The sequence below is a fragment of the Clinocottus analis genome, unplaced genomic scaffold, assembly GCF_023055335.1.
Source record: "Clinocottus analis isolate CAN_PGR_092001 unplaced genomic scaffold, fCliAna1.0.p SCAF_2, whole genome shotgun sequence".
NCBI lineage: Eukaryota > Metazoa > Chordata > Actinopteri > Perciformes > Cottidae > Clinocottus > Clinocottus analis.
Window position 1 is genome coordinate 7,906,089 of NW_027175931.1, and position 27,625 is coordinate 7,933,713.

A 27,625-nucleotide genomic window follows, 5' to 3' on the forward strand; every position below is an offset into this window, starting at 1 on the left:
TTGGTCTTGGTAAATACTTTATATGCAATTGTTTCTTGATCTTTGCAAACACTGTATAGAAAACACTTAAGGTAACACTTTTCAAACATTTAAAGCGTGTCTGAGCTTTCAGACAGACATGACACAGTAATCTACAGCTTTATAAACACTCTCCCCCCTCTGACATGTCCATACACACACACACACACACACACACACACACACACACGCACACACACGCACACACACACACACACACACACGCACACTCCCGCTATCAGGCTCTCCATTTATTATTCACAGTAGGCTTTATAACACTGTTTTCTGTATCGTATGATGGTTCTCAACATTTTTTTTATTATTTAAAATAGCTATCGACATTTATGCTGTAATATTCTGGAAGTGATACATTTGTATTTACATAAGCTTATTGAGCAATATTCAAATACAATGTGTGTGTGTCTGTGTGTGTGTGTGTGCGTGTGTGCATGTGTACATGATGTATAATTGTATGTAGGTGTGTATATTTGAGTGTGTGCTGACCAGAGCCACCTGATCGTTCTGTTTGGGTCACTGACCGACGACCATTTCCACTGATAGCGCCCAGTTCAATACAGGAGGAGGAGGAAGAAGAGAAGGAGAAGGAGAAGACGACTGGCGCTCTGATGAGTTGTGGTGCCTCGATGGAGGGCAGCGGAGCAGAGTGAAGCTCGTTCACACAGCTCGTCTGCAATAACAAGAGGAGTTCATGGGAGAATGAAGTGACCGACGATGGAGCGATGCGTTCACAGCACGTTGGACTCATCATACATTCAGCAGAGGCCAGGAGGGTGTCAGTCTTTATTTTGGACGGCTGTTTTTTCAGTGTCCATCCTCAGTGACGGGCACATTCGGACCCTCATGTTTCTCATTCCTTAAGAGATAAAAGTAAGAAAACGTGGCAAATGGTTACAGTACCATGTCTTGATTTTCAAACGCCTCCTGGAGCATCGGAAGCGGATGCTTCCGGGGCGATGAGAAGTTTTCCAACTCATCATTCCACACCGCCCTCCCCTTAATCGTCCTCCTCCGTTGATCTTTTCTCTTTCACACACAGAGATGCAAACACTCACGTGTACATTCATATACACAAAGTACAGAAGTAAGTAATTACACCGACACACACAGAAGAAGAAAAGAAAAAGGTTGGCACACACACGGCCACGCATACACACGGGGACCTGGGTAAGAGACCAAACTAATGTGAGAGGAAAGTGAGGCACATAATCTGACAGGCAGAATCCAGCCTGAATTTTGGTATACTCAAAAAAGAAGTGGATGATTAAGGTGTCGCAGACTGGCCCAGGCTTTCAGCCCAGTGAAAACTTCTAAAATGTAACATCAATGTAGCACCTATATTCTCCCAAGGGCCGTACCAATACTCTGAATCTTTAAGTACCTATCAAACAGAGGCAGCGGTAGAAACTCAGGCTCCATTGTCCACATGAGTAACGGCCATGCCGGCAAATAATTTCGGGGTTGGCCTAAGGTACCATAGTGATGATATGAATAGTGCTTAAAGGCTTATCTTTTCTTTCACATCCTCATTTGCTATTACCAAGGTCAAAGGCATTGTAACAGAGATCCACATAATTAAACATCTAAAGAATTTATGTGCTCCAACAGTCTCATAAACTCTGGGTTGGGACCCCGAAATAAGTCACGGGCTTATTTCTGCTGGGTCCCTCCATGGCAAGAGTAGCAATAGGTTGTCATGAGCTGGGGTCAGAAGAACAGGGACTAAACTCTGTTTGTTTCCTGGGTGAAAAGCTTCAGAACCACAAACAGAGTCGCTGCTGAGTGCAGGAGTGACACAGTGGTTGAAGATGGAGATGGAAAGGTCGAGTCAATCTCTGGAGGGCGTTTACCGAGGTGCTTGAAAGGACCCCGTTGGGTCTTTGAGGGCCATTCATTCAAAGTGGCGGCACTTTGATATCCCTGGATGTAAATGTCGGTCTTTTGTAACTCCTTTTTCGCACACCTTCCGTTTACAGTATTTAAAATCGACTTCATTATACTGGACGTGTTGGTTCACAGGGTCAGTTCATTTCGTTCCAAATTGGCAACAGAAAGGGTAGTAGGGGGGAGAATGAGAGAGAGCAGGTAGTCTGTCCATCCTTCCAGTGACCCCTCGCTCTGTTAGGATGGGCATCGGGAGTTTAGGCGAGTTCCAGTTCAACCGTCGTCTGGGGTCGAGTCTTCAGGGGTGGACGAGTCCTCAGCGAAGTCGTCCGACGAGCCACTCTTGTGGATGCGGCCGTCGCTGCGCATGCTGTGGAAAGTCTTGCGGAAAGCCTCCATCATCGAGTGCGCCAGCTTCTTGGCCTCGAGCTTGCTCTCGCACTCAACGGCGTGGCAGTCCATCTGGAAGGTCAGGTCGTCGTTGATCTCCCGGTAGATCCAGGCGAATACGTTGGGTCTGACGCTGTGGTCGGCCGTGCAGTAAGCGATCCGTGCCACCTGGTAGGTGTCCATGGTTACAGAGGCCTCGCCGTGCTCATCCAGGTGGTGAAGACGCACCTGGAAGGGACGGATCTCCAGCAGGGAGTTGCTTTCAGGGTAGATGCCCTGCTGCTGGGCGAGAGCGCGACCCTCCACCAGACCCACCACTGCCGACTCTGTGCAGCCCGACAGAAACTGGGTCCCGGAGATTGTCACTTTACCCAGGTAGGCCACCTGTAGGAAGACACACACACACACAGATACTATTAGACGTGTCTTTTCTACAACAACACGTTTAACAAACGTAAAACATTTTTTTAAATGCTCCCTGCCCTGCCATACTTAAAGAGTCTTGTTATTAGGACTATTTATAAAGCTTTTTCTTGACAAAGTTACAAGAAAAAGACAAAGGACAATACTAAACTCTTATAAGTATAGGGAAAAAAATATTTGAAAGATGTTATAGATGTAGCCTGTCTAATCTCAATGAGCAGATTATAACAAAGTCTGGGGACTTAAATTACAAAAGCCCGGTCACCTTCCCTCACCACCCGAGGACTATGAGAATCTGTAGGGCACAAAAATGGCCTCTTTTGAGAGACTTTCTCATATCACCTGACTGGGCCGAGAGACGCAAAAACAAAAAAATTGAAAAACAACAGTGGGCCAAGAATAGTCCCCTGAGCAACACCGCAATTAAAATAGTCGAGATCACCACTAAACAGGTCTTTATCTTTATCAAGAGTGAACCCATTTCCATTTAAAGTCACCTCATACACTAAGTATTCCTCTATTCATTAACATCTTTATGTTGATCAACCTAAAACAAACTAAAGGTGCATTAAGTCTCTTTGTAGTAGTAGTAATAATAATAATAATAATAATAATAATAATAACAGCTTTTTCTGTTTTCAGACCTTTCTGTGGTAACTGTGCTGACATGAAGAGGGATAATGGTTTTCTTTTGCCCAAAGAGAGCGAAAAAATAAATGCTGTAACTGCAAGAAGGGCCATAGAATACAATAGTAATGACACTGCATACCAGAAGAGCAATAGACTGAGGAGATAGAGGGAGAGGAGGAGAGAAAGAGTTAAGAAGTGAACAAAGTTGGAGTTTTCAATGGGAAAGTGGCCAATTCAAGAGCACTCCAGCAATAATGGCTGACTTGTGCACGTTCTCTACATGGTGTTTCTTATAACTCTATAAAAATACACAGAGGAGGAGTCTGCTACGAGTCAAACACCAAGAGAGTTTTTACTCCCGTCTGTGTTTATAGTGGGGCAGGGGAATATTCCTCTCTCTCTCTCTCATGAGTTTATTACAGCCGGTTGACATGCAGCACACATGGCTGCAGATCACATGAGTGCAATGATGAGTTTGAATAGTAAAAGGAGAGACGTGTAATATACAATAGTCGGGATCATTTATAAAAGATGTGACCTGCTTCCTTCACGTCTCTATGCACACATGTCAATGTCAAGCCAGTCGGAGGTTTTCGAGATCATTATTGCCTTCAGAAGTATTAACTACTACCTACAAATCTTTTTGAGTTCTCGCTGATTTATTAAATCGACAACAGCAACGGTCAACCGAGCAGATCAACAAACACCAATGACAGACAGACAGAAAGCACCAGAATATGATACAAAGCAGTCGCTCTGGTCCCGTTTTAATCAACACGTGATCAGACTACGAACTCGCCTTTCAGTTTTGTTTAGTCTGCAAACGTTACGTCTACCTGCCCTTGTTTACTGCTAGGATTTTCAGTGAATGGGATCTTTCAGGGTAAGCACGGAGAACAGGCAGCCAGTCACTCAGACAAGTCTCTTGGTTGGACAGGCAGTTAAGTCTCATGTAGGGCAGGTGTAGCCTTTACCATTAAGCTGCAAAACAATATTTAAAAAACCGATGCAGGCACCAATACCTTTGGAAAGGATATCCTAAAATTGAAGTAAAATGTAGTGCTTTGCCAATGTATCTTGTAAAGTCATGCGCACACAAAAACCCTGAATTACCAACAAACACATTCATGAAAAAAACAGAAGATTCTTAAAAAAACAGGACATGGAAGTGATGGAGAAATAGAGGGGTAGAGCTAATGAGAATAAATTGCGATATAAATTGCTAGGTATATGTGTTATGTATGTTGCTGGAGAAAAATACATGGTTAGCCTAGCTTAGCATAAGGACAAGAAGCAGGAAGAAACAGCCAGTCTGACTGTCCAAAGATTTAAATAAATACATGTATCAATACCACTAACTCTCACTTATTAATACATTAAAGAAATGTTTGTGGTTTTAGGAGTAGTTACATACCTATTTCAAGGCCAATTTATGAAAAATAAGACAAGTTATGAAGCTATATATTACATATATAGTATAACAATATAATATAATGCTAACATCAGAGATGTTTCATATATATATATATAAATAAAACACTGGTATGCTACGACTGTGTTGGACCCTTGTCAACCCTGATTACAGCGCAACATGGCATGGATTCCTAGCTTCCTATAAGCAACAGTAAGAGATCCAGGAGGTGAAAGCAGCTGCCTCCTCAGGCCTTGTTTTCATTAGTGGTGACCGCAGGGGTGGGACATACAGCCTTTGCACCCGATCCATCATTTAGCCAAGTACCACAGGTCTGCAGGAGCAGCCTGGAGGCAGGGCGGTTTGCTAGTCGACCACACCGACACCGTCTCGCAGCCAAAAGGCGGTCAGTCACTCAGCAAGCCAACAACTCCAAAGACTACGCCAAGATAAATCAACCATCCACAGTTTGTGTGTCAAACAGCAATAAAGAGTCATTGTGCACTTCTTTTTTTTCTGCCTCTCCTATTTTGATATTGAGTTACGTGTTTAAACTGCGATCGCTTCTACTGATTGCTTGCTTCCTAGTTGCATGATAGCTGACTGCGGTGCCAGGTTTTATTCTCTTACAGCAGCTGTGAGCAGGATAACAACACAAAAAGGTGCTTAATGTTTTCTCACAATCTATACATGTCTGCTCTTTGGTGTGAGACAATTAGGAAGTGATCTAGTTAATGTGCCAGGTTAAATAAACTATGTTCATAAGTTGGGAAAAAGAGCCAAGATAAAGAGTTGCAGCAGCTGGATATCTGAACTGAATTCAGTCTGAAGTTGCTTTCTTTTCTCCAATTGAAATATTAGTTTTTCCCCCCGAAACCAATCATTAGTGACTGGCGTATACACTACAGTTGTAACTGTACAAAAAAAGCTTTTACCGATCGTCCAAAAGTATGAACGAATGAAAAAAGGTGAAAAAGGTCAAGAACGAATGAAAAGACGGAAGATGGTGATTTGAGATGAGTCCAAAAGCGCAAATATACGTCTTTAATAAAGACCTATACATACTGGCCAGATTTGGCACATTTGGACGATTTTAACTGTTGGGCTGAATCTTGAAAAGTATCAACATTCCAGACAGAAAAAAAGAAAATGAAGTACACTGTTATAAAATAGGTGTGTGTGTAAAGATAAGCGAGGAGAGCGTGAGGAGGACACCAGACTGAGCAAACATTTAGAGTTTGTTTCCTCAAAGCAAACATGCAGCTGAGGAGGAAATTGTTACATCGCCTGAGCAGAAAGAAGAGGGACAGATTGAAATTGGGAGAAAAAAATAATGAAATAAATGCTTATAAGGCTTTTTATAAAAGAAAAGAAAAAAGATACACCACTTAAAACTCTGGACTTGGCTGACCTTTTTTTGGTTTGCAGTTTTTGAATCAGCAATTTCAACAGTACGGACATTATTATTTCCCTTTAGGGTGAAGACACTGAGCCTATTTACTCCTGGTATTAAACTGTGGTCTGTAGGAGAACATAGCATCTCTATAAGGGAAGCTGAATGTTTGAACACACAGACGCACTAAATGTGAAACTAAATGTGGAGCTTATTTGGTTTGGGTGCCGATTGATGGACAAAACATGTGGACAGGTTCAAATAAGCACCAGTATACTGCCATCATTCCAGAAATATATGTTGAAATCTATTTATGGTTTTTACGTGAACATTATATTTGGCACAAACGACGGCTGTGACTCATGGTTGTTGTGTCATTAATGAGTTGTTAGGCTGAAAGCAGACAAACCTTAATCCAATCAAGGTGAGACGCTGGAACTGTTTCGCCGTTGGGCAGAACCACCATGACCGGAGGCAGAAATACCAGTGCTGGATCATGGACATGAACTAGATCATTGTGCTCCTTGGACCCGACAAGACACTGAATATGAGACCGCAGTGAAGAGGGCTGTAAAACTAGACAGCTTCCATTGGAATACACACATTCATAACCCGAGGGACGATAAGAGGCAAGATCCGCTGACCCAGCACCTCGCATGGATGGTTTTTGTTGAGGTGTTGCTTTTTCTTTGTGGGAATACACAAACAATATACCTTTGCAGGAAAGCTGAAGCAGCAGTGATGTTGTCCTTAATACAATATTACTTCACCTGTCACATCCTCCAGTCAGTTAGACCCCGTAGAAGTTGAGTAAACCTTAGAAATACACACAAGTGTTTCTGCTGCAATCTATTGAGAAAGAAAGTCTGTCACACTGAATTAGCCTCCACTAACATCAAGAGATTACTATACTGTCATGAAAAAGAAAAAACCCTTACAGGATCCCCTTTTGGGAAAATATTGTTGCGACTGTCAGGGAGTTGATGGATCACAAAACCTGGATGATGGCTGAGTAAGTGACAGCGATCGGCTGGAAAGTCGTCGTCTTCTTCGAGCTTTGGGTAATGAATCCAAGCTGGATGAGGCAATACTAAAGAAACTATTTATTTCAAGTCAGGGGGAACAGAACAATTTAATGTACTGGCTCTTAAACATGATGTCTTTGATTGTCCCCAATAATTCACACGGGAAAGTTCTAAAATCATAAATTACACAACAAATCAGATTTTCTACTTCTGCAGTTTGTGCAGGGCACAATTTAAACTTTATTTACACTTTCTACTTTCTTTCTTTCTTTCCTTTTTTGTGTGTGTAACTTTTATGACAGTAAATACCTGCCAATTTTGAGAAGTAGGGGTATTGTGAATTGGCAGGGAGATGCACATGGAAACTACCTCAAAAAAGAAAAACTTGAAAACAGTAGAAAAGGCAGACAATCTGGCAGACAACAGCAGGAATATGGCCAAGCAGACTTGACATTTATTATGAAATCTGACTTGAATGGAGAAGTTGCTTTGATACTTAGTTGAAAAAAAAAAATCCTTTCTTTTGAAAAAAGAAATGTTGAGACTTCAAACCAAACCTTCAGATAGAATAACACTGAATAAACCCCATTACTGTCGGAGCTGTACGATACATTGTCTTTATCTTGTGTTGGTTTGTCTGCAAACATTCTGGAAGATTTGACAAAAAGACACCAGCGAGGTCTGTGATCAAAATAGAAAGCCCACATTTTGTTCAAGCTTCTGACTGCTGCTGAAAACCTGAATTAAATACCAAGCCTCAAAGCAGGGTCAGTGAGGGACTTTCAACAGCTCCAGTGCGTGAACGCATGGTTTCCAAAAATCTATAAAATCACAGGTTTTGATTGCAACAATGCAGAGATGAAATCATCTTCAATTCTCCAGGCGGGGAGGTGTCGTGATTCAAGCTATTACAAAGCTTTTAGAAGCGAGCTGCTGCACTCCGGCTCTCCCGGCCAAACTACACAGACGCCTGCATGAGTCAGTGTTTGTGCAGCGTGTGAAGCAAACCGCTCGAACTCGGACTAAAACCGATACATTAGTCCATCCGTCCCAGACCAGAACACATCTATTGTTCTCCGCTCTGGCGGCCTGCTCGCCAGTCGTCGCAGTGCTGGCGAGTCAGGCAGGCGGCTTAAATCATTCCAGAGATCTACAAAGTCCGCCCCTTTGTTTGAACTCTCCATGTGTTTCTCTTCTTCCTCCCCGCTATCTCTACATTTTTGTTGTCTCTTACTTTCTTTACTCTCTCCATCTCTTTCACCACTTTCACTCCCGGCATCTGTTTTCTCCCCGTCTCCCCATCACCTCGACTCTATCCTCACGTCCCCTCAGATAACTGTGAACATTTTTACCACGCCGAACGGAAAATATTGATTCCATATGAAGCAATACGGAGAAAGTGAAGATCAGTTCCAGGAACGGCGGCCTTGAGGGGGCCGCAAGGAAGGAATGCTACCGAGTGGAATGGAGCAAACATTGACAAAAACAAAGTGAGTCGGCAGGGAAGTTGAAATTCAAACTACCCACTGGATAGCTGCTGCAGACCAGACACGATGTGTACGTGTACCTGCTCTGGAGGACACAGGCAAAAACAAAAGAGATGGAGCCCAAGTGTTTGTGAATGTGAGACAGAGAGGGGAGGCGCGTGCTTAAACATTTGCATGTGTGGTGAGACATGTGGCCGCCATTACCGACTATGTTTATGTAAGATATTCCTATTCTATTCTCTCTCTCTATTACATTGGGGAACTCTGTGACCTGCGAGCTCAAGTCGTTGATAGACTTGCTCTTGGTCGCCTTTCTAATGTGCCTCTGTGTCCTGGAAGAAGTTGAAAGAAACCATGTTGTGAAACACGCTTATTTGATTCCTGGCGGAGAGGCGAGTCAGATGAGGAGATTGAAGCCACTCAAATGTCTGCAGGCTGTACTTATGAAGCTACTGGCAGAAGCTGGCTAAATTAGTTTAGCACAAAGACTGTAAACAAGGGGAAACAGCTAACCTGGCTTTGTTCACAAACTCACTTACCCACATCTCCTAAGTCTCTTAAATATCTTGGTTTATATTGCGTAACCTGTAAAAAAAAAAAATATTTAACAACTATTTGCAGTTTTGTAGATTGGAAATGACAGATAATGAAGAGGAAACATAGTAGCGTAGTGACATATATTCACTGAAATAAAATAAAAAGTCTATATAAGTTAACGTTGTAATAATACTTTACACAGCCAACAGTAAAGGTGTCGGCAGACTAACTCACTAGTGCTGTCACTTATGTCACCACACCTTGCAGCTACCCTCTCAAAACCAATGATGAACAATCTGATAACGTCAAACACTCATCTGTGGCTGAACTGCTCATAATAACCTGCTCTCTGGGTTTACAAGTAGATATTGCTCGATTTTACTGGGGAACAAGCAACAAAAAAAGGTTGGGAGTGATTGCTCTAATTCCCAATCTCTCAGTCCATCTGTATTAGAGTATTTGTATGGAAACCATCAGGGAGGTTGTGCAAATACGTTCAGAATCCATGCTGGATGATTAAGTTGTCTCTGCATTGCAAAGGACTCTGCGACGGCTACTCATTAAAACCATAAACTACACTGTCGGACATCCATGGCAACACAGTCCATATGCCACCACCTCCTTTAAGCGCATGTCAGCAACAATGCGCTCTGCGTCTCAAGATAAATGAGGCAAACAGATTTTAACGTTTCCATTTTTTTTTTGTTGATGAGTCACAAACCCACCAATGCCTGAAAAACCCCACAACGATGGCATGACAAAAGAGAAGCAGACATACGTGCAGGGAAGGAGGGAGCAGGAGACGGAGAGAGAAAGTGATCGTTGTACACAGATCGAGAGCAAGGCCGATGGAAAGCAATTGAATGCAAAGGAGGGCAGAAGAAAGTGAGGGATACACAGAGGGAGACAGAGAAAACATCCGCAGCGCAGCAAGCAAGCCTGTGGGAAGAGAGACAGGAACATCCTGGTCTACACACACACACACACACACACACACACACACACACACCGTCGATATGTCTGTCTGTGTCGTCCGAGACTGTATTTGTGTGTAACCACAAAGGCATGCATGTGTGTATGAGAGGTGCAGAGCCTTGGGCAGCTGTGCTGCTGGAGCCACAGCTGGTTCGGCTATCAGCAGCGAAAGGACCAGAGGGGATGGGAAGAAAGGAGGAGGAGGTATGGGAAAAGGAGGAGGAGGAAGAGAGAGGAATCTGTGAGGAGATACCTGTCCCCACGGAGAGGCTTTGGGAACATGGAGGAAGAAGAAGAAGAAGAAAGGGGCCGAGATGACAGGAAGAGGGACGGAGAGCTGAACAAGGAGGCACTTGTTGAGGAGAGCAGTTGGGTCCTGTTGGATCTGATCTGGGAACAGTCTGTGATGTGAAGGTACAAAACAGTCAGCTCCACTTCTGGAACTCCTTGTTTCAGCATTAGGCACTTTCCCAGACACCGGTCCAAGGACACTGTGGTGGTGCAGACAAAACAAACAGTCTATCGCTCGATCTGTGTCTGTTTTCCTATTTGCCCCCTCATGGATGCAGTTTGTTCCCGAGCAGCAAAAGTTTGTGTGCTTTTTCCAAATGGCACGGGAGGAGATGTCAGTGAGAAAATACGGTTGTTTTTGTTCATGACGAAACGTCTGACTATTTGGGGACTTGTATCTGGCAGCGGTAATCTTGTGTTGTGTGCCAAAAGTAAAAGAAATACCTGGTATTATCAGCGTGCCAAATGAAGCGTGTAACTCAGTGGCCTATGGCAAGTTGATTCTGATCAAGATTTGAGCACATTCAAGCAGTCATAAGGGGATTGTTCAACATCTACGCTCATTTAAATTCTTGTAGAGAGTTCAAATAATAGGATTGATACAGTAAATTTGAAGCTGCAGCCGTAGCTTGGGTTAGCTTGGCTTAGCACAAAGAAGAGACAGCTAGCCTGGCTATGGCCAAAGGAAACTAAGCGAGCACCGATACATCACACTAATTAACAAGTTATACCTAATGGGCTGGGGCGTTATATTTAACTGCAGAAGCTCCAAGAAGTTACTGGTTTTGGCCAAGAAACAGTCCAATTTGCTAGCAATTTCCAGTTTTATGCTAAGCTTCATGTCTTCTGGCTGTAGCTTTATTCATCGTGTACAGGAATAAAATAAGAAGATGTTGCTTTATATGTAATGGTTAAACAATTATTATGGATTTGTATACAAAAAAAAACAAACTCAAACGTGATTGGAACATCCAAAATATCAATAATATATAGTAGTGACCCCGAAAATACAGCATTGTCTGCTCAGTACCACGACACTGATAGAGACAGTTGCTTAGCCTAATGTACAAGTGATCCAGCGTGTTCTGCAGATGAAACACAAGCGTCCCACTGTCAGAGGTGGAGGTTATCCTGGTGTTCTCCCCCAGGAGGCCCCTGCGTCTGGATCCCCCAGCATAACTGGGAATGCACTGCTTGGGAACGCAGCATTCCTGGAGAGGTTGTTAACATTCCTCTCAACGTATTGAATCAGCACAGTGCAGCTGGCTCCGCTTGCCACGGCATGCAAAGATGGACGAGTGGGTTTTTCTCTTTTTTTAAGTGCTGTTGAGATGATGATGATGTTGTGTGTGTGTGTGTGTGTGTGTGTGTGTGCGTGTGTGTGTGTGTGTGTGTGTGCAAGTACAACACAGAGAGAGTGTTTCACTGTAAGTCCAGACAAGAGCACCTCAGTGTATATGAAAGAAGCTTTCACATTCCCAGCCCCTTCTATACATATGGTTAGATTCTTCATACTCCACTGATGGCAATAATTAGTCTCAGCTTAAACATTCATTTTCCACTCTCGTGACACTGGCGGACTTACTTTTTCTATTCCTGGCCCCAAAATATGGTACACAAATTTGCAATGCAAACGCCCCCCCCCCCCCCCCCCCCAAAAAAAAGTGTATCAAAGGCCTTTTTTTTTGTTTTTTTGGTCAATGCAAATACAAATACTGTAACTGCCGTACATAAGCGCTGCGCCAGGCCCATCGGGATCAGCCTACAGAGCACGTGGTGGTTCTTCTACTGAACACAGAGACAGTTTTGTGCAACACTGCAAAGATGTTGTAGGAGGCCGAGCACACATACGGACTCATACCAGAGACACGTCATGTGTTTATCAGGCCATCGAGATTCTGGTCACACCAGTGTAAACACAGAACATTTTAGTGGCACTGGAAGCTTCGAACTCTAACGCATAAGAAAATGCCTGTGCTCCGGAGCCCTGTGGAAGTTGCTTTGGAAATGTTTTCAATTGCTGACTCCCACCGTGGAGATAACAGCGAAGGCGTTGAAGGCTGTAACCTTGAGAAAGAGTCTCGTCTCACTGTCCGGTGCCGGGGTGAATCACTGAACTGCCGCCCAACCCGGCTCCTCCACTGACGAGTAACAGAGCCAACAGATGAGGTGGACCAGTTACCCAAAAACACACATTTCACTACTTTGATTTGTACTTACTGTACACAAAAGAAGTGCACAATCCAATACTTTCTTTGACATTTGATTATCATGTTCTCTCATGTCGAGCACATTTCTTTTAAGTCTTCAGACCTAACTGAGGCCCACTTGAGTGATGTCACTTGAGGCCTATTATCAGACTCCCCGCAGCTCTATCTGGAGCCAGAAGAGGCTTTAGACAACTTTACTTACAGTAGGCGTAGAAGGCCTGCGGTACTCCAGATGTCTTGAAACACACTGTGAGGTGTCGAGAGTACCTCATTTAACAGAGACTATCCGGGAATGTTTGTTCATTATCAAAGATGACAAAGCAAGCTGACGTCCATCAAATCTAAAGACACACACACACACATCTAAAAAAGGGAAAATCACTGATACAAAGGCTCCATTAGACAAAAACCCAGACATACACACATTCCTCAGAGAACTGGGAGCACCGGTCATCTCACTCTGGCAGCTTATCATCTAAATGTCATCACTGTGCGTTCTGTTCTCTGTTCACTGGAGCAGACGGTACGTCCAGCTCACTGCCTGACATCTGAATACCAAGTACAGAGAGAGAAGAAGCCTCTCTGCTTGAGAGATTAGATAAAGACATGGCAGTGTAAGTGACGTCAGTGTGGGAGAGTCACACACTATCGCTGGTTTGGTTTAATTGTGAGCAGAAGTAGGAGACGCAATGCTGACTGTCGTTTTCACAGCAGATATTTGGTCTTGCCATAACAGGAGAGGTGTGACTGACAACATTAACTAAGCTCTGTTGTAGCCATTACTATGGTCAACACTCATTAGCTTAATCACTGACGATCACATCTTAAAGGCCTTCTGTCATCCATCCATGATAATACTTCTCCAGTTTACTCAACGTCTCACCACTGGGCTGCTACAAAACGTAAGGTGGACAACGCGCATCAGATACTTATGTGCTTATTTACTGTAGGCTAGGGAGGCATAGCCAAGGGGCCGCATGTAAAAGCGCGCACGAATATGATAATGTGATTTGGCTCGGCAGGGTACACGAGTCTGACGAGACAGAAGCGGAGACGACGTCCACGTACTTCTTCGTTAGAGACATGTGACCAGTGAAAGTATGAACTGAAGGGGATTATATACTTCTGAAGTATCTTAGTGTCTTTTTCACTCTCGCAAAGTAGAGACGAGACTAAATTCCAACAAAACAAAAACAAAAATGACGCGTCAGACGCCGAGTTGTTTTTGGAGCGAAAGCCAAAGTAACTTCACCATTTGTCATGAAGTCTGACTTCGGAGCTGGCACGGCTATGAAGTGCATTGAAGCCCTTTTTCTCAATGGATGTGAAGTGGACCGCTTTGACAGCAGCAGGCCAGGCAGGGCAATGAGAGGTGGTCTTTCATCCTTGCTAGCTGTTAGCTTTGGCAGAGGGACAGCCGGCCTCAGCCAGCCTTCCTGCCTGCCTGCAAATGGGGATCACGACTGGGGGCTGGGAGACGCCGAGTGAAGCAGAGAAGGGAGAAATTAAAGAGAGGGAATTATAAAACAATGCATGAGCATAAGAAGTGCTATCATATTGTATCGTAGCATGTAAAAGCCAAGGAGGAAGGAGTGCAAAAAGACCAAAATTGTGTTTTCTTATGTTTCATCTGTCCACTACCAATACAGTGTTTGCTCACGTATTGTAGTGTTTGCTTGCTTGAAGAGAAAAGGATGTCTCTCTGAGGTCTAACAGTCGAAGCAGAGGGGCAGAAACAGGTGCGCAGACAGATATGCAGACAGGCAGGTAGTGACTCAGACAGGAAGTTACACAAGCCAATGCAGGCGGTGAGGCAGACTTGCATATAAGGAGGCCGCGGACAGATGAGGGAAATTGATTTTTTTTTTTTGTGTGTTCCTGGTATTCTGCTGAATAGCCGTAGTGGTATCCATGGCAACGTTCTCAGAAAATGCTGGAAAGAGCGGCGAGTGCAGAAGAGGAGCCGGCATTGAGTGGTTGCCGGGATTCAGACATACCAAGTGCAGATGAGGAAACTTGCTACTGGTGTGTTTGTGTGGTTTAAGTTGGAGATGCATTTAAGATAGACTTATACTTTAACAATGGTGGAAAGGATAACAGCTGTCTGTAAGAGACACGAGGGTGAGGGAGAGGAGCAGGTGCAAAGCTTTGTAGTAAACGACGACTCGGCTTAACGATGTCACCTCGTGAGGAATGTTTTGTTCATTTGAAACGAAGCAGTCACATGTCAGCTCACCAGACAGTGTGACCGGCGTCCTGACGTATCCTCATTTGAATTCATTGGATCAGAGATTCATTTTGGAATATCACAGCGTTGGCTCCCATGTTATAAATCATATCAAGATTTAGTAACTAGTACAATGACCCCCTCCGGCCTGCACATCAACTTATTTCTCTTTCCCAGCAGAGCAAACTTCTCTGTTCTTCCAGTAAGGTCATCTCCCTGACTTTCACTTCATGTTCACAATTCAACTTTTGGGAAGAAGATGAGGACGTCAGCCCTTTTGGACTCTTAACTGCATTTTTGAGTTTTAAAGTGACTGCTTCTACGTGAGAGTGTGTCTGTGTGTGTTAGCTCTTGTGTACAGAGAACCAACAAACTCAGACATTTACCAACAAAAAGCACGGGGTGGGGTGGGGTGTTACTTTGCAACAATTTCAAGAGGGAATGGTTTTAAAAAATGTACAGTTTGTTGCATTTAGTGGGATCTATAGGCAGAAATGGAATATAATATAAACAAATCTGTTTTTCTTTCATTCTTTCATTTCTATTTATATCCGGAGTCGGTCCTCTTCCTGAAGATGGATTGATATGTTGCATCCTGTGTTTCTCCAGTAGCCCAGAACGGACAAACCAAACACTGGCTCTAGATGAACTTATTTTTCAGTGATTATGCACGAATGTATCAGGAGTGCCTAACAACTGACAAACTGTGAGAAAGGACCACCCAGTGTTTTTTTTTGTGTGCAGCCTAACATGCGATTCAACAAGCTCTTCAGATTGGTCTCATTAGGATGTACTAGCCCCGCCCATCTGGGTATTACCTCCTGCAGCTTTAGAACTACCTTTGTGCTGCATGTTTTACTGGCACGCCAATCTGAAATATACACTTTATACTTTAATAACAGACTTATCTTAACATAAAATGTTCATATATCTATTTTTGGATCATGTCATTATTGCACTGTTTATTGTTATGCACCAATCACCGAGCCAATTTCCTTGTATGTGCAGACTTACTTGATAAGACAGTGGATGAATGGAGCTTTTTAAACATTGAATCATGTAAACTGGTTTAATTTGAACCAGGTATAAAAATGTGTAATTTAGTAAGTTGAAAAGCTTCCACTCCTTTTCCGACGAGCTTGTTTGTTGGTGCAGCGCAAGTGACCAAAACCAACATTCAACCTTCCAAACTAAACCCACCCGGCCAGTTAAAGTTGTCTCACGTGGGCCCACGGTCATCTCAATCCATTTGTTATACTTACAATGCTGTGGCCTTGTGAGTATAAAGTATGGAATTAAGAGAGCGTGTCTGGGTGATTAATCTGCAGCCCTGTTTGTTAATCTGTTTCGGGGACGGAGAAAAGAGAGTCAAACTGCTCATTGGATCTAACTCTTTTTCTGACACTTTGCAGAGCCGGGAAGGGGAGGAAAACAAAGGGCACCCATGCCAGAGCACATACCACACATCTATGTGCATGTGCCCGCACAACACACATTCATTCATAAAGGATGTGATTCATACACAAAAACTTCCCTCTGCTGTGTTGATTAATTAAACGTGTGTGTCCAAAAAGAAAAACTGTTGGATTATGGGTTTAATCATGCTATTATGGATTTACAGTTCAGGATTTGGGGATTATCCGCTTCATGTGACCCTACCTTGTATCCAGCATGGGGCCTGCCCTTTGTGAGCGGTGTGGTGGAGCAGAGCTCGATGGCCTCAGGCTCGTGAAAGATCACCGTGGGCAGCGGCTCCTTCCTCAGCGTCAGCACATTTAGCTTGGTCTTCAGCATGGTCTGAAAGTGCTGATGGAGAAAAGAGAGACACACACACTGTGCTTCAGGCAAACGTCCAACCAGTAACTATAATCCTACAGGTTAACATTTGCAGTTTCCTTGTGAACACTGCTGGAGACCTGGAAAAAACAACATCGGTATTTCAGGGGTTTTGCCACAACGTTCATGTGAGTAAATGTGATGGTAGAAATAAATCCACTTGGTGCGCTATAAAATGTTCATGGGTGTCAAAAGGTTTAAAGACATCAGGATATCATGTTTTAAGATTGTGTTTGACGTGTATTAATAAAACCTGCCGTATGAAATTCAAGGCAGGAGCATTCCAGATTAACAGAACAAATCTCACTGGGGAAAACGGTGAGATGGTGTGTGAGGGGTTCTTGCTTTTTTTCCGCTGAAAGTGGAATGTGAAGGGAGCTCTGCCCTCGCTCGCTCCGTCATAACAAGAGAGGAGAGCCGCCTGCTCCCATACTACGGTCCACGGCCAGTGTTTCCTGAAGCCGAGCAGAACCACATGGATCTGGCCCTGAGGAATTTCTCCGCTTTTCTAAACAGTCAAGACAAAAATGAGCGGCGAAAGAAATCAAGACGTTCACAACTGAAGGTGAAAAAAAAAAAAATGCAGGCATATGGCACGTCTGCTCGGCTGCGGTCTGCAGACCATAGTCTGCAGCTCTGCTCAATTATCAAAGACCGTACAGCACTAACAATTGGTCGGTGAAACTATTTTCATATGCATGGGCAATAACCTCTGAATCTGATATTTCGTTACCTGCCTGTTTCATCGCAGTTTGCCTGCTTTTACTTAAAGCTTTTAGCCACGCGATACCGACATGGTCAGTCCAGATCGAAACACCTCAACAACTGTCATATGGACTGCTGGTACCCGTATTAATGGTCCCCAGAGGATGAGCCATAATGACTTTGATGATCTAGCGGCACCGATCAGGTCAAATCTTAAATTGATATAATCCTTTGGACGAATCACCAAAAACAAGATGGTGAACACGTTAAACATTCTTGTTTGTACCTGAACGCAAGTCCTTCGTTTCTCACCTTTCTTATCATACCCTTCCTAGTCATCTATGCTGAATCTCAGAATATGTCTTACGGGCCACTGTCCTGTTAAGTACAGACGAGGCCTACTTTTACAAAGGCTTCCATTCACTTTTTTTATTTCTCGCCTTGGCACTTCAAAAATCTGTTTTCCATGTTGGACCTGTCCATCTTTGTAACAGATGCTCAACATTTTCAAGCGATGAAAAACAGTCAATCCTGCCAAAACAGGGTACCATCAATCTTCAGGGTTGGTTGGTTTGGCAAAGCGAAGAAGAACATAATCAATCAACGTCAAGGAATCGGATTGGTGTTCAGCCGCTACATTCTATGCTGCTGCATTGTTCTGTACAAATGTTGACACACATTTCATTCAAAACCTTCTGGAGTGTTCTCATTCCCGAGTGTTGGCGCTTTGCAAATACCTGGCATTTGGCTATACTTGACTGCCGTTACCCAATTAATAACAATATTAGAGTTGTCGTCATAACCCTCATTATCTTTTCTGAAGGTTTTCAAATTGTCTGTACACACTTAAGGCCAATTTAGGTCCCGCCAACTCAACCCGCTGGAGCAGAAACCCCCAGGCCCACGCACCTCCTTCAAGCTAACCTTCATATTGCGAAAGAAAAGGGAGGAGGAGGAGGGGGGCGTCGTCAGGTCAATGGAAGATAAGGAAATTTAAAAAAAAAAAAACAAGGAACAGATGAAGGAGAAAAAGCAAGATGGAGTTGTGAAAGTAAAGCCACATGTGTGTAAACGCTCGCTGACCTCCGCGTCAGCACTTTACAGCTTCCTGACAGCGGCTCACATTCCTGCGGTTGGCTCCGGTGCGGAGCGGGGTGGGGGGGGGGGTTTTCGGGGGGGCGTCCCGAGTCCTCCACCCCCCCACCAGGAGCAACAGGCCTGAGTGGAGGGCCGCTTGTGGGGTAACACTGGAATCCTATTCATAATATTTTCACTGCATTTGAATGCTTTTTAAAAAATATATTTCTCAAGTTACTGCTACTATTGATTCTATTTCTGACTTCAACTTGGACCTGTCTCCACCATCAGCGCAGTGGAGACCGATTCGGCTTTGAGCTGGCGACAAGACAAGGATCTTGTCCACACTTCAGACCTCAATGCTGAACAATGACTGCTATCACAAGAAAACCACAAATCTCTAAACAATAAGCCCCATTCAGGATTATGAACCTTCTTTAAAGAGCGACTTTTGAGCAATCATTTCAGGGGCCTGATCTTCACACATACTATGTAAATGTTGGATTTTAGCGAAAGCCTCCATTTAAAAAATCTACATCCGATTGACACGCTCAAATTCATTTTGATCTCACACTACTAATACACACAAAATGCTTAATTTGGCAACAATCTGAGGGAGGTGAAGAGTTGCCAAACTCCACACATATCAGAATTCTAATGGCAGGATCTTTAAAAGTGTCACAACTCTGCCAGAGGTTTGTAAGTGACACCCAACACTCGCTTCCTTTTACAGCAACAGTCAAGAATGTCCTCGTCTGTGTCGATCTGCATTTGATTTTTGAGTCAATGAAGCGCACGACTTCACCTCAAAACCACGTTCCCTGTTTTGATGAAGCCACGGGCAGCGTTTCCAAACAATCACGGAGATAAATTCTTCCCATCTGATGAGAAGAATAAGAAAGTGAAATGTTTGCGTATTTGATACATCCAATAATGTTTACGATTTCTAGGACTATGATACTTTCTATCAACATCCAATAGCCATATTTTGAATCGGCCGTTTGTTATGATGGGTGATACAGCTACAGTCCGTTTCTTTTTTCAAATCCACACAGTCTTTATTTCGACTAACTCTATTTATACTTTCTAAGTTTTATTACTTCCACTCCTCACATATTTAGACGTACAGTAAACCCAATCAAACCATTGGCTCATTTGTAAACTAGTTATGACATTCACTGTCATAACATTATAAAGGTCTCTGTATGTAGTAGCATGACTGTAACACTGACTCATCGTGCCTGGACCCATGTGATTACTTCATAGCGCCAAGAAGTCACAATAGAAATCAACTACAGTACCAGAGCAACAATTCAGTTATTTATATTGTATGGATCTCACGGATCATATAATACGTATCTGCCTAAAAACAGTATTTCCGATAAACTGTTTCCCGCAATTAATGTTGACATTGGCCTCAGTTTTCTTTCTTTTGCGACCAAGGTCGAATCCCAGAGACCCGGCGCTGCCAGGTAATCCTGAATCATTGCTCTCCGAAGTATGTCCCTGATTACTGCTGGAAATCACAAGTGTCATCAACACAAGTACACATGCTATAAGAGAGTCTCTACGAATAAATATTAGTGAATTGCCCATTTCAGAATATGTAATTCGAGGATGTCATTGGAACAATCGCGTCCGTTGGAAAATCAAGCAGACAGACTTCGAAGAGTTGGCCTCCTGCAGTGATGAGCTTAGCAGGTCACAGATGGAAAGTTAAACCGTCGGCCCCCTGAGGGAGCATTCTTACAGGGAAGAGGTTCTCGGGTCAACCTCACGGGTAAGACACTGCACAACAGGGTGAAAACAGACCTCTGCCACGCCTACCGAGACACACAAAATAGAGGCTACGGGGATGGGATCATGACAAAACAGTAGGACACAGCTGGAAACAATGTTAAGAGACTAGCAGACGCTAAATAGACAGATAATCTGTGTCTAAAAAGCATGATAATCGAGAAAAGAAAATACACCCCTTTGATACACAAACCGCTCTCGGTTCATCCCGAGGAACGTGGTAAGTCATGTAATGTACGCCGAGGAGCTTAACACCGACCTCAAGACCCAAGCACTTTGTCAACAACATTAGCGGGAAGAATGCAGCTAGCAGGGAGATGAAAGAGTGAGCGGAGCTCCGTACCAGATGTCGTCGGTCTGTCGGCAGGATGCGACAGACAGACAGTAGGACATCGCTGGTCGGCGTCACCTCATCATCATCGAGTCTCATCTTCCCCCCCTTTTTTTTTTTTAAAGTCAGGCGCGGCCCACGCACGCAATCTTTGCACTCGTCATTTTCACGATAAAGGAAAAAAAAGGTCAACGGGATATTCTCTCGCATCACTGTCAGCAGCCTGGCGTTAACCCCACCCCCGACTCGAAGTGGCCTGGTGCCACCGCAACCCGGTGGGTCGACACAGGAAGCCAACCATGACAGTTAGCGCGTGGAAACCAGGATCCCACGATCTGGCTCAACGATCAAGCGGCGCAAACTTTCTACGGCGACAAACTAGAAGCTTCACGCCGCGAGCTGCTTGTCCCTCCTCCTGTAACAGCTGACAAAACGCAAGCGGCCCCACGGCGTTTTCTTGTCAACAAGGTTGTGTTTGCGTTTAGTCTGGCTTGAAGAACAGTTAATATGTGTATACTTGAGGTGCACCGCCTTTTGCTGACGTATTGCTCAGCTTTTTTGGGGATGTCATTGCCGCAGTTGATCTGTGGAACGGCAATAAAAGACGCCGCTGTCCAAACGGGGACATGCTCCGAGACACGTTGTCCGATAGTGCTTCTTGCGGCCCAAACCTCCGCACGGTCCCTTTAAAGCCAGAGCGAGACATGTTGTTTACAAAACAACAGGCAGCGGGGTAAACAGCACAGAGGCTCGAGTTTAACATCCAATGAAAGAGTCATAAATGTGCTCCTCAAAGCGAGGCCCAACCGTGCCGTTCCAAACAATGTCTTTACTTTGAAGATGAACAAAACCCGCGTCAGCCTGGACCCACGGCCGGCTCGTACGCACAAACACTTCTGTAACCTCGTTGAAGTGTTGCAAGTTGCTGTGGAGGAGGGAGGTTCACTCCGCATGTGGTGGCAGTTACCTAAAGCCAGAAGCGGGACGCACCCCCTCAAGCTCACTGCATGGCAGGGACTGGGCAGTGAGACTTTCTACGCTGTCCCCCTATGTGTTTACTGCCGCCCCCTCCGATCCTGGGATAGTTTATGAGAGGAAATATGTCTGAAGGAAGGAGAAGGTCAATGATCGGATGTTGTGATTGGTGGGTTACTTCTGGAGGAGGAAGCTCGTATTAAAAGTACCCAAAACCTCAACCCTGAGGGTGGCAATTTCTGTCTGGTAGTAAAAAACATCAACAACTCTGACGTAAACAATGAACCCACCGCAACAGCCTTAATAGTCTACACGTGCCGGGGCACTTGAAAAAGACCTGCTGACGACTAAAACAGACCGCCGAACATGTACTATTTAAATTGTGTACAGTATGCCCGCCAAGACGCACCGACCGACGACCCCTCTCAGGTCATCGGCCGCCAACCGAGCGTGCAAACGAAACATGGAGATGCGGCAAAGTCACTGCGCACCACAGAGCTGGAAACAAACTTCCAGAGGAGATTAGACCGGCGCCAACTTTGACCACATTTGTGTTCTCACCTCTTTCTTTCTTAATGCACGAGATGTAAAGTGCTTTGAATTGCCTATACAGTGAAACTTGCCTTCCAGTGATTGATCAATTTGTTTTTTTCAGCCATCGAATGTAAACTAATTTTGATTTGGGGAAATATTTGCGCAGATTTTGAGTACGATGTTCACATTTTTCTGTATAAGTTATGAACCAACAACCTAATGGGCCTTGGAGATGCTTTTTGGGGAATGTGAGCTAACTTCTGCAACATACGACAACATGACATTCTGCCTACATCAAATCAATTTGTTTACAAGAGGCGAACGGTGCTGGTTGAAACACAAAAATGTCGAAGGATCCATGGGAATTTTGTGCCAGCCTGCTCGTGGATTCCTTTTGTCACCGAGGCCACAGTCTCAACAACATAGCTGTGGCCACAAAGCAAACCTCAGACAGACAAAGAGAGACAGAAACAAATCAAGGCAGGCCAAGATGGCCGCAGGAAATAAAGACGCACAGACTGCGGCTGATTCCCACCATGTTTGACCTCAGTCAGCTATTACTGAGCCGTCAGGTCCACATCTTTTTGTGTGCTCAGCCCTGTGTGTCAGAGTCACACACACGTTAAAAAGTGTGTGTGACTCTGTGGACACCATGGCAAAAGAAAGAGCTGCTGACAGAGCGAAAAACACGTTTGGGCGATCTCAAGAAGGAAGCGCGTGTGTGTGTGTGTGTGTGTGTGTGTGTGTGTGTGTGTGTGTATGCCTGCCCACTTTCATGTATACGTGTTTGGCCAGACTACTGCATATTGTGCAATCTATTGTTGAACTATCATGGCCTCTGCGTGGGGAGGAGGGCCGCCCCCCCTTCACACACACAACTGATGGAGGCATGTAGTCAGCAAGAGGTAGGGAGGATAGGGAAGTGGACACGGAGAGACAGACGAACCGAGGGAGATACGAAGAAAAAACCTGATGCAACACTGAGACAGCGCGTCGCAACAAACAGACTTTGGTTTCTAAAACACGTCTGATTGTAAATAGAAGAGCGGCCGTCGCTGATGCCTCACTCGAGCCACGACCTGCATCTCCTCAGCCCCCCCGCCCCTTCCCTTCGTCCTCCTCCTCCTCCTCCTCCTCCTCCTCCTCTTCTTCTTGCCTGAGCATGAGACAAAAATGCAGCAAGACATCAGGTGTTGCTATGGCAACAGAGGACAGCACAAGTGAGAATAATATGGACGAAAGCCATCGTGAACGAAAACAAAATAGAGGATAATAAACACTCGTGTACGTTCGAGATCAGCTGCACCTCTCAGCTGGAGAAAAGCCCACCGTCTCCGACCCAAATGAGGTGGCGGGTACCAGCCGGGTTGCCACGGTTACAACGCAGGCAACGGGCAGATGTTGCTATCGTTCATGAAGCACTTCTCACTGTGACGGGGTGTTTTTCATTGGTATACAGTTATGTTCAGCAATCCTTTTGTTTGCTGATGCAGGAGAGCAGTGGCCGTGGACCAGGAGCCATTCATGTGTGTTCCTGCTGTTCACCAGACAAATAGAGCCAAGCTGGGCCGACTTTGTTGATCCAAATTCATCTCAAAAAGTCATTGAGATGAACCATTGCCATGCAGCGTTTCATAGTTTTGAAGTGGCCAGCGCAAAACTGTTTATTAAGTATGAGCGACAGCTGGCCTCCAGGAGGTAAACCGGTGTGAGCCAAGTGGCGGTTGTCAAAAGTATGATCTCTTTCAACACGCAGGCCTGAATTGCTCCTCCAGCAAACCTTGGCCTTCTAAAAAAGCTGGATCCTGCATTTCTCATCTGCCTATGCCATGCCCCCCAGTTGCGTGCTTCCTGTGTTTTTTTATAGTCTCCAAGGCCAAACTGATGTTTTTTCCTCAGACTCCAGAAAGCTCGCTTCAGAGACCCGCCGACTGGTCTCACAGGCAGAGTCGCTCTCCCCATGACGAGTAAACTAGTCTTCTGAGCTCGAGGCTTGCGTACTCCTCTATGCACGCAAAGGATTCAGAATCTGGATCCAAATGGTTCTCAGGTGTTCACACAGAGACGAGTGAACGATGCACCCCGTTCTGCACCCCCATGCGCTGTTGAGAATCCAGAGTCGCACCTGATACACAGCATGAAGGGTCGAGTACGTTCACATCGCTCTGTTTCAGCACCAAATGTGTGGCGGACGTGGTGGACTGAAGATAGCAATAAATCTAAAAACATACCCTGAACGTATTACTCTGGGGTGATAGATAGATAGATAGATAGATAGATAGATAGATAGATAGATAGATAGATAGATAGATAGATAGATATCAGCTGGAAATGGGAAAATAACAAGTTCACCTCACTTCTTTTTTTTTTACCATGCAACCACGTGATTGTCTATGGCACTATTTGTCTGTTTAGTGCGGATAGTTGGCAAAGCAGTGACTGGAAAGATTCACTTTCGCACGTGCACTAACCAAATTGACTTCAGCAAGGAGCCACGGAAAATGTGAGATATGTGGGGACTGAATGACACTTGTTGAGCCAGACATAGAAAGTCAGTTCATCCAGAAAATCACAGCATCAACTTCCATCCAGGACTCGGACGCTTCAAGGATTTATTTTTTTTTAGACTCCGGTTAGACATGCAGATGTGTATGTAAGTGTGTGTGTGTGTGTGTGTGTGTGTGTGTGTGTGTGTGTGTGTGTGTGTGTGTGTGTGTGTGTGTGTGTTTACGGGATGACTTAACCCCCACATCTGAACACCGGAACTCTCGGTTTAAATAAAACGTGATTCCATCTTCTTGACGCCCGGGCAGAAAAAGGGATTGTGCAAGTTCACTTGGCAGCCGATCTGCATGCAGGCCAAACATCTGGAGAGCATTACGTCTGCTGGAGACGTGAAGCCAGGCTCGGTACACGGCTTGCCCCTGGATATCAAACTGCGTGTCATTAACTGTGTGTGTGTGCGTGTGTGTGTGTATATGGGAAAGGGGGGGGGGGGTCTTCTTCGCTTCTTAACAGGTCGTAGCAGGTTATTTACCGCTGCTGCTGCCTCTTCTGTAATTTTGGGGGAGCGATTTCCTTAAACTGTAGATTAAAGCATCCTGATGTGACACCACGGGAGGGTGGGGGGACAGGACAACAGGGAGAGAAGGCCTGCAGTGGCTCTCAGGAGGTTAGTGTAAAGGTAATGTTGCATGAAGCAGGCCCGTGGGCCACACAAAGACGTGTTTACACACTGCGAGAATATGCTTGCGTTCATTTTAAGAAACCGAAGCGGTAGATGTGAGCACAGGAATGCAGCGGACCTGCAAATTGTTGCACGACACCCCCCCTCGGCTTGCGTAACGTGAAGAGGTGCATTTCAACGTAATAACACGGAGACAGGGGGATCGACAGAGAAACCCAAAACGATGGTTGTTTTGAACCTAGAACGGGGTTCCCGGCATCGAACACACGGCTCGCTAAACATATGTAGCCGCTCAGGCTGGAGCCCCGCACAGCACGGCGGGTTTCAGTGAACCGTTTATTTACTGCTGCCCTGTCGACAATATGCGTTTCACACAGACACACACACGCGTACACTCGTACAAACACACACACACACACACGAACACGCGCGCGCGCTCCCGCCGGGTTCTCCTACCTGCAATCGCTCCGTCGCGGGTTGCCACATATTAGCAGTCTCGAAGGTTCTCCGTCTTTAACTGCAGCGTGTTCTCTTCTCGTAGTCCGGATCACATCTGTTCGCCTTCACGGATTGCCTCTGTGTCCTCCTTCAATCTGGACTGGTCGGTAATGAAGGATGTGTTGCTCCGCCTGGCTGCAGTTCTCAGACCGACCAGCAGGTGGAGCTACCGGCTGCGACTGGTCGTTTCTCTGAAAGCTGCCTTCAGGTACTTCAAGGAAATCGAGGCCACGGTGGTTTTTTCGAGCCTCGGGAAGAAAGTAGTTTACCGTGAAAATGTCACACCGTGTTGATGCTGTGGGGTGAACTGTTTTGCTTCAGAAGGTTTCAGAAAATATTATACAAGTTGAAGCTTGAAGTCATGACAATTGGGCAGGAAATGCATTATGTTATGTTAAATCCCAACATGCAGACAATCATTTATTACTGATTGTTCAACTACACTAATCAACCCACAGCAAATCCCTTCAGACTAAGATTCATGGATATGTGAACTGGCAACTGTTTGCTAACACACCTAAGTTTATAAATCAGTATTGCGTTTACAGCTTGTTCAAAAATCCATTGATGAGACCTAGAGGGCATTTGTAAAATGAAAGCAAAAACTAATAATTATAACTGAAGTACTATGATCCATCCGAACTATTCTGTTTCATATGTATCACTGTCCTCTCTAGTGACACAGTGGCAGGAAATTAGATTCTAAAACTGATCAGTAGCTAAATCTCTTACTGATAATTTTGGATGAAAATGTACACAAAGTACCAATTCAATCCCTAATATCTTTATCGTGTTCTCTTTGGTGATAACCTGTGATTTGCAGGTGTGTTTTTGGATCCCAGAAAGTGATTTTTGAACATTGTCACAGACAACTAGTGTGTAATGATGCAAATTCAGGGGCTTTCATCGGTGGGTAATAGTGTTACCTCGCTCGGTGATGGACGATGGCTCAACAGACATTCAAATGAAAATCTTCAACATTGTTACTTCAATGTAAAATCAACGTGACAAAAGTTTTTTCCCAGTTTGACATCGCAAGGCCCTGGTAATGATATTTAGCACTATTGTAAATTGGACCTCAAGGTTTCAGAGGATTAGTCACTCAGACCAGAGCAGCGCGCCAGTACAAGAATGCAATTAAAATGGAAATGGTCATATGAAAACCTAACATAGGCCAAGACGTAGCATCATTTTAGTGGCTTGTGGTAATGACAATGTGGTTACTTTAAAACGTCCATTCTCATGATTCTCAAGTTTTACAAAGACAGTTAAAGGAAAAAGCAATCATAACAACATATTTTAATCTTCTTCAGCTTCTAAAAAACAACTTAATCAAAACACTCAGTCTGCCTGACGGTTTTGAACTGAGATTGGTTTGTATGCCCTTGTTATTCTAAAAGTGAGGTCTTTGGAATTGACTGAAGCATTAGCCATCGTTTTGTTGAGTGAATTCATTTTACTGCTGCCAAAAAGTTGAACACATTTTAACTATTGGGTGATAATTCTGTGTTTTGTCTGAAAGTGATGTTGTTTTTATAATGGAGCGAGTGACAGATGTGTTTAGGGACCCACGTCAAGCCAAACTGTGACTACTCTGACCTTCTGGGGCAAACAGAGGACAAAGGCGGAGCACAAGGCCCCCAAAGCAGACCATGAGCAAAGGTGAGAGCCATCAATGACATCTACTGCGCCTGCAATGTGTGTGTCGGCGTGGGTGTGTGTGGGTATGTGCATTTTTGTGTACACACACAATATATGTAGTTGTG

At 44.5% G+C, this 27,625-nt stretch overlaps 1 protein-coding gene across 1 annotated transcript; it reads right to left on the bottom strand.

Moving 5' to 3' along the window:
- On the bottom strand, positions 1 to 25,986 carry pid1 (phosphotyrosine interaction domain containing 1). Its single transcript, XM_068585453.1, has 3 exons — positions 25,818 to 25,986; positions 16,579 to 16,725; positions 1 to 2,694 (listed from the first exon to the last, which is right to left on the bottom strand). Exons 1-3 carry the CDS (start codon positions 25,845 to 25,847, stop codon positions 2,194 to 2,196), a joined length of 678 nt encoding a protein of 225 aa, XP_068441554.1. The 5' UTR covers positions 25,848 to 25,986; the 3' UTR covers positions 1 to 2,193.
- Between the last annotated feature and the right edge of the window lie 1,639 nt (positions 25,987 to 27,625).